The sequence below is a fragment of the Castor canadensis genome, chromosome 12 (genome assembly GCF_047511655.1).
Source record: "Castor canadensis chromosome 12, mCasCan1.hap1v2, whole genome shotgun sequence".
In the NCBI taxonomy this organism is placed as follows: Eukaryota; Metazoa; Chordata; class Mammalia; order Rodentia; family Castoridae; genus Castor; species Castor canadensis.
Genome location: NC_133397.1, coordinates 5,376,455 through 5,393,068, shown reverse-complemented (window position 1 = coordinate 5,393,068; position 16,614 = coordinate 5,376,455). Strand labels below are relative to the sequence as shown.

The window sequence follows — 16,614 nt, the reverse complement described above, 5'->3', positions numbered from 1 at the left end:
AGTGATCCCCCCAGCCAGCTTCTGCTAGACTCCCTTTATGAGCACTAAGGAAATGGGAAGGTTCTATGCAGAGAACCATCTTTGGAGCCCACGGTACTGCTCAGATCCTGGCTGCATGGATTACTTTGTGAGCGGATGAGCTTCACTGGGACTCAGATGTCCTCATCCATGAAATGGGTGCCAAATAATACCAATTTTCCCATTTAGGTGGGGATGAGAAAACAAGAGTTCCATGGCTTCTCACGTTAGATGCCAGGCTGTAGTGCCTACATCCTGTGAAAAACCATAGAAAGAATCATGGTGAGCTGACACTTGAAGTGACAGTTTGGTCTGTTGTTCTGTGACTTCCTCTCTTGGTCACAGCTACCAAGGCAAAGGACATTTTGGAAGCATTTGTGTTCTTTTTAATTAAACGTCCTAACTGAGTTGGATTAAGGGGTAGGTAATAGGAGTAAGAACTGGGTACAGCAGAGCAATCCCATCCTGGGGCTTTTCCAAACACTGTGGAGTTTAGTGATTCTCTTGGAAGTGAGCACTACCACTGAAAAGATCCTGTGGGGTTGAAAGCAGCCAGGCCCACATAACCAGGGCAGAACTTCTCTACTCGGCAGATGAAATCCTGGAACACAAGGCCACAACAAAGCCCAGGAAAGGGTCCAGATAACCATGGCTACTCCAATACCCTGGTAAAGAGGCCACTCTTCGGACACAGCTAGCCAAGATGCCTGAGAAAGTAGAAAGCACGCCTCTGCACTGTAACCTTCACTATCTTCTGTATCCTGTTACTGCTGTTCTTTAACTCCCATTTGCACTGCAGAGGCTGGGCAGGGACCCCACTTCCTCTTCCCTGCACTTCAGAGCTTCCTACACATTCCAGGCCTTGGTCCTCTACCACTCCTTCTTCCCTGGGGTAGACAACACCTGTACCTTACCGTGTCACCGCCCACCTTGCCCTGGGATTCTCCAGCCAAGCTTGGTCCCTGGGGTCCTCTCCATCTTATTCTCCACCCCCAGTGAAGGTCTACCCCTATGGAGATTCTGCCCAGGTGAGGCTTCTCCCCAAGTTGCCAAGCTATCCCAGCTTCCAAGGCTTCACTCTTCTGCATTCTCCCCTGCCTGCACCCTGCCTGCATCAAGGAAAAGGGCTGAATGGGAGGTGCCAAGGGTGTTTGGGGGGAGTGCAAGAAAAGGGAAACTCAAGTCAACTTGGGGGATTTGGAGAGGGCTTTGTAGAGGACACCACATTTGATCTGGAGCCCAGATTAAGAAGAATTTCTAAAAAGGAGAGAAGAAGGGGAGTCTGTATCTGCAGAACACCGCAGAGGCCAGATGGTATAGGAGCATGCTACACAGGTGTGGCTGCTACCCTGCCATCTACATCTCACTCTTCCTCCATTTGAAGGGGACACACCATGTCCTACTCTGTGTGATTGCACTGTACTTCATCTATGGGGCTCCAGGTCACACCCACCAGAGAAAGGTGAGCTGATACATGTGTCTCTTCAGGAGAAAAATCTAGAAAAAGTAGGTAGCTAGAAGAACTTGATTAGATCACACAGGTAAAGGTGGTCCTCAAAGATTTTTAACAGGTCATCACAACATGTGAAGAGAGCATCGTGGGGACAGACGGAGGGAGTGGGGGACAAGGAGCAGAAAGTGTATCCACTAGAAACTGAAGAGGATGTGAACCTGGGCTGCACAGAGTTCAAAGTCATGTGTATCTTGTAAAGTTTAACCAAAGTGAGGTGACATAGGGCTGAATGCATTTTCAATGGGGAATTCAGGTGGATTGTGCTTTTTTCACCATTAGCAAGGTATCACACACGGGAGCCTGCCATTTCCAAAATGTGCTGCCTTGGGACTGTCTTCCTTTCCCTTTAAGCCTGGATCAGCCTGGCCTTCCGGGCTTCCCCACAGTCTGCATTTTTTTGCAGGTGCATTTGCTTGTATTTTACAAAACAGAAACTTGCTTTGTTGTAACATTCCCTCTTTTTTGTCTCTTTCCATTGTCTGCATCCCCTAATTGCTATTTGTAATAACTCCCAGTTTAGTATCATCTGCAAGTTTCATTAACATGTTGATTGCTTCTTTGTCATTAATAAAAACATTTAATTATTAGTTAACATTCATTGTGCACAACAATGTATTAGAAGTTGTGCAGAATAGAGAAACGAACTCTAACTGCAACCTCATTTTCTTAACCCTGAAAAGTTCTCAAGGAGCTGAGCCCAGTTGGGATTTTGTCCTTTTCATCCTTTGTAGGTCCCAAGTGAGCCATTTCAGGGATTTTGTGTGCTGGATGGAAGCAGGACACAAAATCTCCAGAGGTTCTTTATCCTGGGAGCAAGCTCTGCTTCCCAGTCACTCATTCCCCATATACGGCTCTTTCCACTGACTCTTAACTTACATCCTGCCAATTTCACCTCATCCCTGGGCTTCAGCCATATGAATTCCATTACTTATTTGCTCATTCAAAGAACAAGTGTTCATTGAGCACTGAGTATGCATGCCAGGCCACTGTGTAGTTTGTCTGAAATTGCCACCCTTTCACACTTCTGTCACCACTTAGCCCCACCGCCCACCTGAGAACTGCTCATCCCTCAACACTCATTAACTTGACACAAGGAGCCTTCCCAGACCCTGCCCTACTCCAAGTATGCTTTGCATTCACTCCTGTAGTCCTAAAGTACCTCCCACATGTGGTGGTGTGGCCATCTACTCTGTCAATCTCACCAGATCTGGAGCACAGGGGCTAGGAAGCGCTGTGCCTCCTTGCATTTTGCTTGTTAAAAGGTTTCTGCAGAGCAGGTGTCCACTGAAGGAACATCATCCTGGCCAGTTGCGAATCCACACTGGACGTGAAATTTAAGTCAGTCTCCTGCTGAGTAGATTATGACATTTACTTCGGTGGTTTCCAAATTCATTCTGGCTCACTTGTGTTCTATTTCTGATTGTGGGGAATGTCAATTTCCAGGGTGATCCTTTCCTATGAAGGTCTTTGCTGTCATGGAAACACAGTTAGAAAGATGCCCACGTTCTGCTCAGTCTTTGCTGTGTAAGGATGCTGGGACCCCAGCCTCTCTAACACCACACTGCAGGGAGGCCCCTCTGAGCATGATTACCTGGTCCTTGACATTTGATGCTCTGGGTGCCTGAAGACCAGTGTTCATTCCTATAGGCTGTGGGGTTGGGCAGCAACTCTGTGGTCTACCCAGCAATCACTTGTTTTTGGACAAGACTTGTAATGATTCTGAACCTTGGCTTCCTCACCTAAGAAGAATTGTGACAATCACAGTATTTTCTTCCCAGAATGGTTGTGAGTCAGCTCCTCTTCTTCACAGAACACTGACCCAGGAAGCACAGTATCTGCCTTGCAGATACCCTGGAAGGCCCCATGGAGGGTCCCTCAGGGATCACTGGGTGTGGGGTGAAGAGCGTTTGGTCTGCAGAATCTGAAAGCATTCCAATGGCAGCCACTTCCCCCTCAGGACTCCCTAGGGCCACCTTTCTCATTTATTCAGCTAGCTTGAAAACAGTCTTCTTCAGTCAGAATACAGTTAGAACTGCTGGGGAGACAGAAAGGAAGCCACCTGCACGCTAGGGATGTCGCCATAGGTCAGTAGGGGTGAGTCAGTAAAACTGTAATGAGAAAAACACCGGTTCAGAAGATAACCTGGGCTAACTTCACCTTTTCACTTACCATTGAAGTCACTGGCCCAGAAGCTTCTTAGCCCATTTTCTCACTAATTTGGTGATGGTAAGACTTGCAGGTCTGTGATCCTTAAACACAGACCTTGGAAAGGAGGAAGCAAAATGTGGCTTGTAATAGGTTCTTGGCCTATACTAGGGGTTTTCTTTCAACCTACACACAAGCTTGATTCCTTCATTGGACAAGCATTCAACAGCATGTGTGACGAGCATTCAACAGCATGTGTGACGAGAGCAAGAGTTGGTTAGGGAAATAAGAAAATCTCATACTTACAATGTAAACTTCCTAAGTCCTGGATAAAGTGAATGATGCAGTCCAACTGGCAGAAGCTTTTGGAATGTTATTTCCTTTTGCATTTTGGGCTTTTTAACAAATGATGTGATAAGCCGAGAAACATCGAGGAGTGAGAAGAGATCACTGCTTGCTGGATCTTTCTTGTGCCATGGGAAATGCACTAGGTGTATGTACATTCTGAATGGATTTTTCTAGGTCAATGACAGAGAACTAAGCAGGATAAATAAAAATATATTTTAAACACAGATTCAGATAACTACCCAGAGAACAGTGAATGACTTTTCAGAGTACAAACTAAGATCTTCCCATATGGAGAATATTTCTTCATCTTTCTTTGTGTTTTATTTGCCATTTCATCATTTATCTCTTGAAAGAGCCCATATTTTTTAAACCTTTATTTGCAGTGCTCCCAGGCTGAGTGCCTCACACAAGAAATCACCCACCTGGGGTTGGTTCAGCCCTCCCAGACCACAGTGGCCAAGCCATACTCAGTCATGCTGTTCACTTCACATTCAGTGTTGTCCTCCTCCTAAATGTACATCCCCAGTGAACAAACTATAAGCCAGTGGGGAGCAGTATTGCCCGGTCACCCCATGGGGGCAGAGCTGAGTTGCCTATGTGGCAATGCCTCATGGTCTGGTCATCCCAGCAATTAGATCCTCCCTTGGGACAATAAAGTCAGCAACTAGAACAGCCTTCCCCACAAGCACAGGCAACCACAGCCATGTCCCTCTCTCCAAGGCTGTCATGTGTGGGTTCCTCCAGGTCTTTGACATCAGTAAGCATTGACACAAAGAGAATTTCATAAAATTTTTGTGATCAAATACTCATATACACACGCACATGTAGATTTCTTTTTCTTGGGCTGGGGCATGGCTTAAGTGGTAGAGAAATGGCTTAGGTTTATTTTTTTTTAAAGTAATTTCTCTCCAGCAGAGAGATTCCTGGTGGAATTCCCACAATACAGGTACACTCAAAGAACTGAGGTCAAGCCAGTGTGGGAAAGAACTAATCTGAATGCCCCCCAGCAGCACCATCAGCAGCTGAGCCTCACCACCCTTTGCTCATGGATGCCTCCCTTGACTGGCCTCAGTAAAACCAGAATGGTTACTCACAGACCACACTCCATCTTGTGGGTTGAATAGCACCCTGCAAAAAGATATTGATCTCCTAACCCCGAGAACCTGTGAATGTGATTTTATCTGAATATAGAATCGTGGCTGATGACCAAGTTACGATGAGGTTATTAGGTGGCCCTAATCCAATATGACTGTCCTTATAACAAGAAGTCAGTAGACAGACACACACAGGGAGGACCCAATGTGAAGATGGAATCAGAGATCAGGGTGATGCAGCTACAAGCTGGAGAATGCCAATGATGGCAAGACACCACCAAGAGGAAGCAGAGACATGGTTAAGACTTCCTCACAGCTTTCAGAAAGATTCAACCCTTGTGACCTTCATCTTGGATATTCAGCCTCCAGAACCGTGAGACAATGAGTATCTGTTGTTTGTGGTTCTTCTTTCAGCAGCCCTAGGGCACTCACACACTTCCCAGAAGCTTTATAAGGAAGGTCATGATCCGGTGCCACCGTGACACCATCGGTAACTCTCCCCAAATGCAGTCAGACCAAACTGGTTGAACTTCCTTGTTGGCAGCAGCCATCTCTTCCATCACTCTTTTTGTGTTTCCTTACTTAATACCTACTTGTCTGCAAGACCCAGCTCATTGTGGCATCCTCTAGATAGCTTTCTCTGGTTTCTAGGACTGGCCGAAGTCCATGCCTGCTGTTCTCAAAGCCTGCTGTACATGCTTCCACAACAGCACTTGCCATTCCTTGTAATTTGACTTCTCTGTCTCCCCTCACACTAAGAACTTCTTAAAAATGGTATACTGAGTCTTTGCCCATATAAATCACTGCTTCCACCTGTGCCTTAAGTTATTAAGGACAGATTTTAAACTTAAATACAGAACCAGAAACTAATTGCCTACTCCTACCTTTTAGCGTCATGCTTGTGAATGAGGTATATATTCTATGAAGTGTAGATGAGGCAGCTGAAAATCAAGGTGAAATACTCTAATCTTGGTTTACTGTTAGTGTTATTCCTTTTTATCTGCAGGTTCTGCATCAGAAGTCAACCAACCACAGAATGAAAATATTCAGGAAAAGACTAAAATCACATCTGCATTGAACATGTAGACTTTTTCCTTGTGATTACTCCCTAACCAGTACACACTACAACCATTTCCATAGGATGCTATTTCCATCATATTAGGTTTCATGACTAACTCAGAAATGATTTAAAGTACACAGAAAGTTGAGTGTAGGTTATATGTAAATATGACACTATTTTACATAGGGATTTGAGCATCTGTAAATTTTGGTATCTGAGGGGTATCCTGGAACCAATGCACTGTGAATATGGAAAGATGACTGTATTTATCAAATCTGAAGTAGCCACATTACTTCTATCTTTTTTCTCTAGCAGAAAAGGAAAGCTCACTGACTTTATGGTGCTCCCATAAACTCATCAGTCCACGAGGTGCTTATCTGGGCGGAGAGCAGAGTACCTTATGTAGCACTCTTCCCAGAGCATGGTGGATGTACTGACCTACCCAGTGATCTGGCTGACTTTGGCATCCAAGTTTTCAAACAACCGCTAAGAGAGAAAGTCTCAGAGGACAGAAGCCATGTTCCCAGTGGTACCGCCCAGCCCTTTCTCCCTTCCACCACCTTTTCCTGATCTTCAGGCTAGTAGCCAACTAAGCATGGAGCCACACAGGATTACAAAAGTCACCCGTACTCCAGCCAAAATATCTTTAAAAAGAAATCCCTTTGAAAGGGGAGAGAAAGACACAATACATTTAAAATATGTATTGAAATCACAAATCAAACTTTTCCATATGATTGCAAAGTACAAAACACAACGTCAAAAGGCATTCAAACAGCTCTTTATACATCACAGTGTTAGTGGCACAAAATGGACTGACATTTCAAAAACACAAACCAAATTTGTTTTGTTTTTGTTTCACCACCACTTGTCAAATACGTAGTGTATACGTGTGCATGACTCATCCATGCATATTTTTATACAAGATAAAATACACCCATGGCAAATGAGCAAGGAACAAAGGAAGGTCAGGCACGTGGCACATAGCTACCCCTAACTGAAGGTCCTGGAATCACAGAAGACAGGGTTACACATGTCAGAGGAGGGCTGGAGACAGTGAGGCTTAGGTATCAAAACAGCATGCTGTCCTAGGTGTGATACTTTAGCAATTATGTTTTAATGCAGGCCCCTTTGCTCCGTTTAGGGTTTTTGGCAATAACCAGTCATAATCTCTTTATTTTGTTTATTTTCATAAAGGCTTGGGTTATTATAAGGAATAAACAAGCTTTGGTATTTTTCAAAGAGACCTTCATGAAGCTTTGTACATGCAAACTGTTGTCCCTTGATGGTTTCATTGCAATTTACATATATTTACACAGGTGAATTTATTAATAAATGGAATCTGAGAAATTACAGAAAGCCCTCCCTGTTTCGTTCTAATCCCCTAATTTTTAAAGACAACCAAGAGAAATTTTTCTCTTCTAATTTTTGAAATAATTTTGCCTTTTGTAACTTAGTGAAAAAGATACTAATCTTGAAGTCACGTTTGCATCTCTGACAATCCTTCTCCCCTCAGGCCCTGCGTTCTACTGAGAACTGGCCTGGATCCCACATCAGTTTTATGGCGTGTGTCATAAACTGTAAGGAGAATTTGTTGCCTTGAGAAAGATGCTGAGGTGGCAGATGCTGGTTCCTCAGTCTGAGCTCCTCCTGGTTGGGGAGGAGGAATTGCAGTGAACTGGAATTCCTGAAAGCCAAGCTTTTGCTCCTGCTCAGGTGCTAAGCCAACCTCTGCTCAATGAACATCTATAGGGAGTCTGTCTCTCTCTGGCAGTGTCACCTATGTGAAGATGCAAAGTCTGGCTGGCTGGGCTGCAGGACATATGGCTGAGCTGGACAGAGACCAGGCTCATTCAGTAAAACCTCCAAACACAGTTAGTTGCCAAATGGTTTCAGGTAACCTACAGGTCAGCTGTGTCCTCCATGGGCTCCCCACCGGAAAGCCCAGCAACAGCCATGGCCTGTTGCTAAGGGTCTTCTCCTTGTCCCCAGGGCTAAATGGCCTCTGAGTGAATGAACATCACAGCCTTCCAGGCCACAAAGTAAAGACTATCAGTAAAAGGGAATGTCATTTTTCAACCTGGACAAACCAGGCTGAGTAGCAGGAATGAATTCATTTACTGAATGCAGAACTCCCCCATGTTTCCTTGGGGAGTGACAGCAAGGCCAAAGTTCACATCCAGGACCATCTTCCCATGTTCTCTGTCCATTCTACATGGAAAACAGTTATGATGGCATCCCTGTGACAAACAGCTGTGGCAGTTTATGTATCTCAGTGTGTTCTTGCTGGTGTTCATAGAGGGAATGGAAAGATTTATGGCTAAATCAAACTGAGCAAAGGAGGTGTGCTTGGTGCAAAAGTTCAGAGAAGGTAGGAGCTAACCTGACTGCTCCTGGCTGACTCCAGAATCGCTGTGGTCCCTACCTGGGGCAAGCCATGTGCTTGGGAAACACACTGCAGGTAAAGGCACAGGCATGGTTTGGGTTCCTGGTGTGCGTGATGGGGCCGGAGACTTTCCCAAGACACAAGGACATCCTGCCACTCTAGAATAGGGGGTCTGAGCTCCAGCCTTTAGGACACAACCTTTCCAAAGGCTCCAACTCCTACCCCCAGGATGGGGTACCACTCAGTGAGTTCCTACAATGAGCAGCAGCTATTCAAGACAGGAAGGACTGAGGCGGCATGAAGGTCTGCCTTGTTGTGCAAACAGGGCCACAGGGTGGCCACCTTTGATAGGCATTTTAAAGGGTGGTGGCCAGAAAGCCACACCTACAAATTGCAGGCTGAGGTCCCAAACCACAGCCACTGACTCGGGAATGAAGTTGTCGACCCTCTCTAGAAAAGCATCCTACCCTTCACAGTGGCTCTAGGCCCAGGCTGAATCCACAAAGACGGCCTCAGTCGTGCTCTAATTACTGAACTTTTAAACAAAGAGAACTTCTGCAACATAATTTTGACACAAGCTGATCTTCTAAATGGCTTTAGTTTCAAAAAGAAAATCAATACCAGAGATGAATAGAGAAATTATTTTGCTTCACTTAGCTCTTGACTGTTAAGAAATAACAATGACATTTCTAGACAGGGAAGATATGTCAGCACCTGAGACTGATACACAAATGTGGAGCCAAACCCACACAAAATAACCATATGTTGAAAATGTGCTTGTAATGCGCAACTAACTGAGATAAAAGGATTTTGTTTTTGTTTTACTTCTTTGTGGACTTCTTAATAAGTCTTTAGAAATTCCTCTATACTAAATCTACTCTGTTTGCCTTTTGCTCCTAGCAAGTACACTTGGCTTTGAAAGTCAATTCTCTTTAAAGGAAGCACTTTCTCTACTTTTCAAATTCAATGGCTGGAGTAATGTACTTCTTATTGATCCGTGCATTTTGATGCCATGGCAACAGTCACCATAGCCCTAGGAAAGACCAAGTGTTAAAACACCTACATCAAAATAACTAAATAAAATGGAAGGGTTTTTTTTTTTTTTTTTTTTTTTTTTGTCAGCAAGGGCAAACTGGTTAGCTTACAGGGCTTGGGACCAAGCAACACGCATATTTTTCAAAATAACTAAAGCATTTAAAAGTGTGAAAATCCAGAAAGCTCCAGCCCAGCCTCTAAGAGCTCCCCCATCCCTAGCCTCCCTAGCAGGAGGCCCTGCTTCCAAGAATGGATAATGCCAACTTCTTACTGTCTACTTGAAAATTGGGGCAAGAGGCGCCAACCCACAGTAATTTGAATAGATCTATTTCCAAAAAAAATTTGGTTTAAAGATATGAAAAGGTATTTGTTGCTCCCTTGGTGAGAAGGGTGGAGCCCTGTAAGCTGAATCACCAAAGAGGAAGAAACAGAGGGCAAACCTAGAGAAGATGTTCCTTAAACGTATCAATATTTTCCAAGTAATGCAGCGGTTTAGGACCCACGTTATAACAGTACACAGCTTACAGCATTCAAAAGTTATTACAGCAAATTTTAAGAAAAACACAAAGAGTACATAAGGCTTTCTAAATCTCCTGAAAAAGTGTTTTAACTAGAACTTCTTAAAATGCACATTTCAAGAAAGGCATAGGATGGTTTATATGCACCTTGTTGATTTTCACTACTCAGTTGGAAAAAAAAGCCTTCTAAAAAGGATTTTACTAAATGCCTTAGTAATAAAAACAGTTGTCATAAACAGAGTGCTTTTCTCAAGTCGGAATAATCAGATTCTGTCTGAAGAGAGTTGTAATCCTTAAAAGACATGGCACCATCTTGAAGCCAAGGAGGACACGGACAATGCTCTGTCTGAGCAGGTCTCTTACGCGACCACCAGACAACCCCAGCCTATGGCCATGGGGAGGAAACTGCCTGGCGTTGCTACTTACAACACCATTGGGTCTGCAGACACTGGTTCTGTGGGACACGCCCTACCCACATCTGCCTTGCCTTCCCCATGCCCAGGTGACCATACCTGGGGCCTCAGCAAACATGCTGATGTCCCTGAAATCACGGCATCCATCCTGACACTGTGAAGCTCAATGGGGCACATAAGGCAAGAAACATGTTTAGTGAGAGGGGTTGGTGGGGGTGGGGAGCCACACATCCCAAGGCAGGGGTCTGTTCCAGCACCGTGCTGTTCTCTAGGTGGGCAATGGGTCGTCGTCACCTTTGCTGCACTTGCATTTGCAGCAAAGTACAAAGGGAGTGGCCAGAAGCAGGAAAGGCGAGGCCACCAAGAGCAGGAGCCCAAATCCAGCAAAAATTCCCACGACCTGGAAGAAGGACACCAAAGAGTAGAGGTAAGAAGGGATAGTCTGTAGATTCCATAGCTAAAGTTTAAACCACAGAACCACTTACCCATCCATTATCCATCCATCCATCCAACCATCCAACCACATACCCATCTAGCCATCATTCTACTGTACTCTTCCATGCATCCATTGAACCACCCATTCATCCATTTCCCCATCAATTCAACCAACCATCCATCTATGTATGCATGCATCCACCCATACATGCAGGCATCATGGCACCCATCTATCATCTATTTAGTCACCCCTCCATCTATTCTTCTAACAATCATACATCTACCTACTCACTCACCTAGCTACCCAACGACCTATTTATCCACCCAGCCATTGATTCAACTCTTCACCTCTTCCCTCCCTTTGCATTCCCTTCTCTATTCCTTTCTCATCCCTTCTCTTCTCTTCTTTTGCCTTTCCTTCCTTCCCTCCATCTATGCATCCAATTAACCAAGGATGTCGCTGAGGAGCCACTGTGAGCCAGACAGTGAACTAGATGTTGCAAATACAAAGGCACCCTAGATCTGGGTCCTCAAGGAGCACCTCATCTGGTGGAGTAAAACCAAAATTTCATCAATGGTTAACAACACATGTTATAGAAACTTTCTTCAGGTTCCAGGTACAAAGGGCACCCAAGTGACAGAGGTTTACATTTGCTAGAGGATGGGTAGGTCCCAGTGGGAGATGGCAGTGATTACAGAGATACGCAGATGATTAATATACAAGAAAGACTGGGACAGTAAGCCACTCCAAACAAAGGAATGGGGACAGCACAGACATGACACATTAGGCAACGACCTGACCCTTGTCCTTCCTGAAGTGTAAGCCCCAACTCTGTTACAGACATTAATTTTTGATTTAAAAACACGTTTACCCCTAGGTATGTGTAAATGCTGAGTAGAACAAGCTTCTGTCATCTAAATCAGGAAGCATGGCTGTTCAAAGGAGCCATCAGCTGCATCTCTACCAGACAAGGAAAGCACAGGACCAAAAGCTGAAGATGGAGTTAGACCACCACCTAGTGTTCTCAGCGATAAGCGCATGAGTGCATGGGTTTGTGGTTCACATTAATTCTTCATTTCTTTTAGGGCCCTTTTTTTTTTTCAACTTAATTATAAACACATGAGACAAAAGATGTGGAAGGGCTATTGTCAGATCTAAAACGGATTACTACACTAAAGCATCTCAGGTGTGTGAAAGAAAAGATACCTTGTATGAGATTTTGTCTGAAAACCAACACCCCCACCCCCACACTGCCACACAAACACAGCACCAGCATTTATAAAGATTTAATAAACAATGTCACATAGCAACGATAAACGAGATGGTGCTAGTGTTGTGCTCTTCTGTGGCAATTAAACTGGCAACACTTATTGCTGAATGTCGATGCCATGTGGAATCACATAGTGCAAACTGGTTCACACTGTTAAAATCACATGCACACTGAAACCCTCAAACCCGTAAGAACAGGCAGCCAGGTCTTTTATGGAAGGCACTCCTGCGAATCCTGGCTGCCTGGCACAGGACTGTCAGTCTCAAAGGCGTCACACACCCTCTGCAGTCACACCCACACCAAACCCTTCCCAGTGAGACACCATCTCAGCCTGCCACCCCATCTGCCTTGTCTCTTACTTCATTCTGTTTGATAAGTTGAGTTGCCAATGTATTGCCAATTGGTGATAGGAAGAAGTAGCAATTGCCAGAAGAAGGTAGCCAACAGGAAATAATGAGACAGAAACAAGTATCACAAAAGGAAAATAATCAAATAATCATGAATGAATGTCAGGTGCTAGATCAAACGACATGGGAGAAAGAGGGATGGTTAGTAGTCCATGTTTCTGCCTGGGTCCCTACATGACACAATGAGATCTGCATTGGAAAACCTCGAGAACTTCAGAGCAGGGAATCCCTCCACTGAGCTTTCTAAACCATGCACAGTTCAAGACCAGAAGGCACTCTTTCTGAGTATTTCAGATCCCCACTAACATGCTGTACAGTGCCTCTCTCATGACGGATGTCCAATACATGGTCCTGGGATGAAGCAGTTGAGGAGAAACTGACTTTGTTCTAAGAGCCTCTCCAGAGAGTTCTCCAAACCACATTCCAGAGCTTGGGAAAACTAAGCCAAAATCGAAGATGCAGCGGGGTGAAACGAGCACCTGTAATTCACAGAAATTTGGAATCACATGGAGAAAATAAGCATAGGATAATGAAACCACATTGGATAAGTGGATTATAATTCAGTCCCAGTGTCTTATTTCACGACCGCAAAATTTATGGCCAGAAAGTGATTCCAAGGTGCTAACGGTTGCTTCAGATATCAGAGAGAGCATCCTAGCACCCATTTCACTGTTTTAGAACAGCCACTTCATAAGGCTTCAGGACAAGGGTGACTTCAGCTCAGTTACAGGACATGCCCTGTGCAGAGATGCACACACAAGTGTGAATGCAGAGTCACAAACCCACTGGCTGGATGTCCAAAGCGCCATCCTCAAGCTAACATGAGCTCTGCCTTTTAACAGAGCTGGATCTGGATAAAAAGTTTCCGTTTGTTACTTGGAGAAGGAAGTGCCAGCGTTGGATCAAGACTCTGTCCTGGCAGGTGCAGGCATCATAAAAGAGTAGATTTCCTCTCATGAAAAGAAACAAGCCTTTCAGCTCTTCCAGGTGAGAACAGTTTCTGAAATAGCACTGGAACAGGCAGAAAAACATTTCATGGTGGTGTGTGTATGGAAAATGTACAGGAGAGCAGGGGCAGGGCAGATGAGGCAGGTCCATAGGGACTGAGGCTCCCACACAGGGCCATCACAGTTAACAACACATGAGATGTGCACCAGAGCTGGCACAGACACCCTGCTGTCTCACTCCTGTTTGCTTCAGCAAGGAGGCATTGTTACATGGAATAACAGATATATCACTTGGGACAAAACAAATCCACAAATCCTTGGTATGACAAAGATGTAATTTATTTGTTCATAACAAGCACATTGTCTTGTTAGTAAGTTCACTTGACAAGAGTGCTGGGTAAAATATATTCGGTGAATAATACTTTTACTGCCTAACCATAATAAAGGCAAGCTGCGGGAGTTGCCAGATGCATGCTGAAGACCGACATCTCTTAGAACAATTTCAAAGAACATCTACAAGACAGGAAGAGTTAGGGAGCAAAACACTTGCAAAAATGCAAAACTGACCAATTATACTGGGAGGACACCACTCTTCAACACTGGGACCATAGGGTGCAGTTTTGAGAACTGGGGAGATCTGAGTTGGGCAAGGCCTTGAGTGGCAGACATAGAAGCTTTCCCCAAGGCACACAAGAAAACACCTGTTGAGAAGGTCAAAGAGCCAGGGGTGGCATATCTGACCCATTCATTCAAGGGGCGTTAAAAATCCACTTTGTGGGTCAAGATCTGGACTTGATAAATGGGACAGAATGGAAAACATAAAAGCAGAGAGTGGGTGAGTTATGCACAAGCACCTGCGTGAGTTACAAGGTACAGGTGCCCTCAAATCAAGTTCAAAAGCTGCTGCTTCTGTTAGCCCGTGTTCTGCGGAGATTAGAGATAGCTGGCTGCAGGAGATAGGGCTGAGCAATCTCCAAGAAGAAAGGGATCTGGGTGGGAGAGGAGAAGCAAATAGAGCACAGACATGGAAATGGAAGAGGACAGCAAATTGCTGCTTTGTAGAGACGGATGTAGGTTAAACGGATGTGGTGGACCAGGAATGTCATGATGTAAAAGCCTTCAGGTTATGCACCTCTAAGCGTTTTACTCTGCTGCTCTAAAAACCCTCTGTGGCTCCCTACTGCCAGTCTTAATCCAACAGCATGGTACCCTATCCTCTCCTGGTCCAGTTATCACTCCATGCCTGACATCTCATCAGCTGCACCCCAGATGTCCCTGGCTGGTTCCTGGTCCCGCAAAGTGCTTTCCACAAACTTAGTGTTCATAATCACTAAAGTCTGATCTAGCTGGCCTTCACTTCATGCTGTTTTTCTTGAATCTCACAATCTGAATTAGCAACAAGAAACACTTCCTTGCTTCCAATTCTCACCCTGCCTTGCAATCTTATGAGCTCCCAGCACCCAGCACCTAAAGGTTTCAATTAGAATCCGTTGTGCTGCTGGGTTTCATTCAAGGCTCTGCATGGGGAGTGCAGAGTGAACAATGCTGCAGCAGGGCAGAAGGAAGGTGGCAAGAGAGACACAAGAAGCTGCAAAACCAGGCAAGAGACAGTGGAAGTGATCCCTTTAATGGACCCATTTCGAAAAGACAGACAAATATGAGTCTGAACGAAGCCTGGCACCTCTAGGGAGGGTAGGGCATCATGCTGTCAGTCATCGCTGCTGTTTCCCCAAACACAACTGCACTTTCCACGTCTGAAGCTTGGCTCGAGAAGGCAAAGTAACAGAGCCTCTGTAGCCTCACCCATTTACTCTTTGTTTGCATGGGAGCAAACAAGGCTTGGTGTCTCCACACACTTGGAGCAGAAGCAGAGAGCCCCGCCACAGAGAGGAGCAGCAGCAGGGCACCCACCCACCCTGCCCCTGCCTGGCCGTAAGAGCCCTCACCACAAGCAAGCACTAGCTGCAGGAGGGAAGCTGCAAGCCAGCCACACAAAAGGCCAGCTGACCCTTTGCTGTTTCATCCAGCCACAGAATTTCTGTTCCAGGCACAGGACCAGGCCACACAGGGGCAAAACAAGCCCTTGTCGTTGAGGATACTCCGGTGCACTTCAGGGGATGAGACAGGGTCAAGAGGAGAGGATGGTGCGAGCAGCAAGGGGTATAGCAGAAGTGGGGCCCAGGGATGGACGTCAAGAGACTGGATGTCATCAACTAGGATGTGACACCTGAACGGGGCTGCATAGGTAGAACAGGGCTGCAGAGCTGGGTATGGCCAGGAAACTCAGAAGAGCCATGGGTGATGAGGAAGAGGCAGGAGAAACAGCAGAACCACATGCAGGCAGGAGCTTTATTCCGGAGGGAGCACAGGAGGAGAAAGCTATGGTCCAGGACGCATGGTCAGCCTGGACCAGGTTCCCTGAGCACCAGCCATCGGCACCTCCCACACGGCTCCAGGCTCTGTAAACACTCAGCAAGAAGTCATGCAGACATTGAGGAAAGATGGTGAAACCCATTTTGTGCCCGCAGGGCTTTGCAACAAATAAAGTCAAACTCTGACTCACAGGACTGTTCACACTCCTCTGAGAGCAAAGCAAAGGCACAAAGCCGGTCCAAAGAGGACATGCAGGGGGCACCAAATGGATCCAGAACCAGGAGCCTGGCAGGGGAATGAGGCCTTTCTAGGCAATGTCATCACAACATGACTCGGTCATGCATGCTGCCCTGTGTTAGGTGTGGCTAATACTGTAGGTCCCAGCACAGGGCCTTCCCTTGTTTACAAGCACATGTCGACCTGAGACAGGTCCTGTCCTATAAGCAGTATCCCTCAGCTAGTGCCATGAGTCTGGACATCACCTCTCCTGATTTATCCTTCCTGAACTTGGCTCATGGTTGTAATGACCTTGCCTGTCCAGCAGACACTGGCTTGCTCATTGAAGACTAATGTGTGTATGTCCTCTGCTGGTCTGAGGCCTGTGTGTCTCTGGAATGCCATATACCAGAGAAAATAGCAAATGCCTTCAGGAGG

The 16,614-nt window shown here is 45.6% G+C and overlaps 1 protein-coding gene across 6 annotated transcripts in view; it reads right to left on the bottom strand.

Annotated features, from left to right (window-relative positions):
• Positions 1–6,939: 6,939 nt before the first annotated feature.
• The window catches only part of Rnf144a (ring finger protein 144A), a 114,712-nt gene continuing 105,037 nt past the window's right edge, over positions 6,940–16,614 (bottom strand). For all 6 annotated transcript variants that reach the window (XM_074049104.1, XM_074049102.1, XM_074049100.1 and 3 more), the window contains one exon: positions 6,940–10,927. In XM_074049104.1, the coding sequence (XP_073905205.1) occupies positions 10,796–10,927 (132 nt within the window). In that variant the 3' untranslated portion in view covers positions 6,940–10,795. The remainder of the gene's footprint in view (positions 10,928–16,614) is intronic.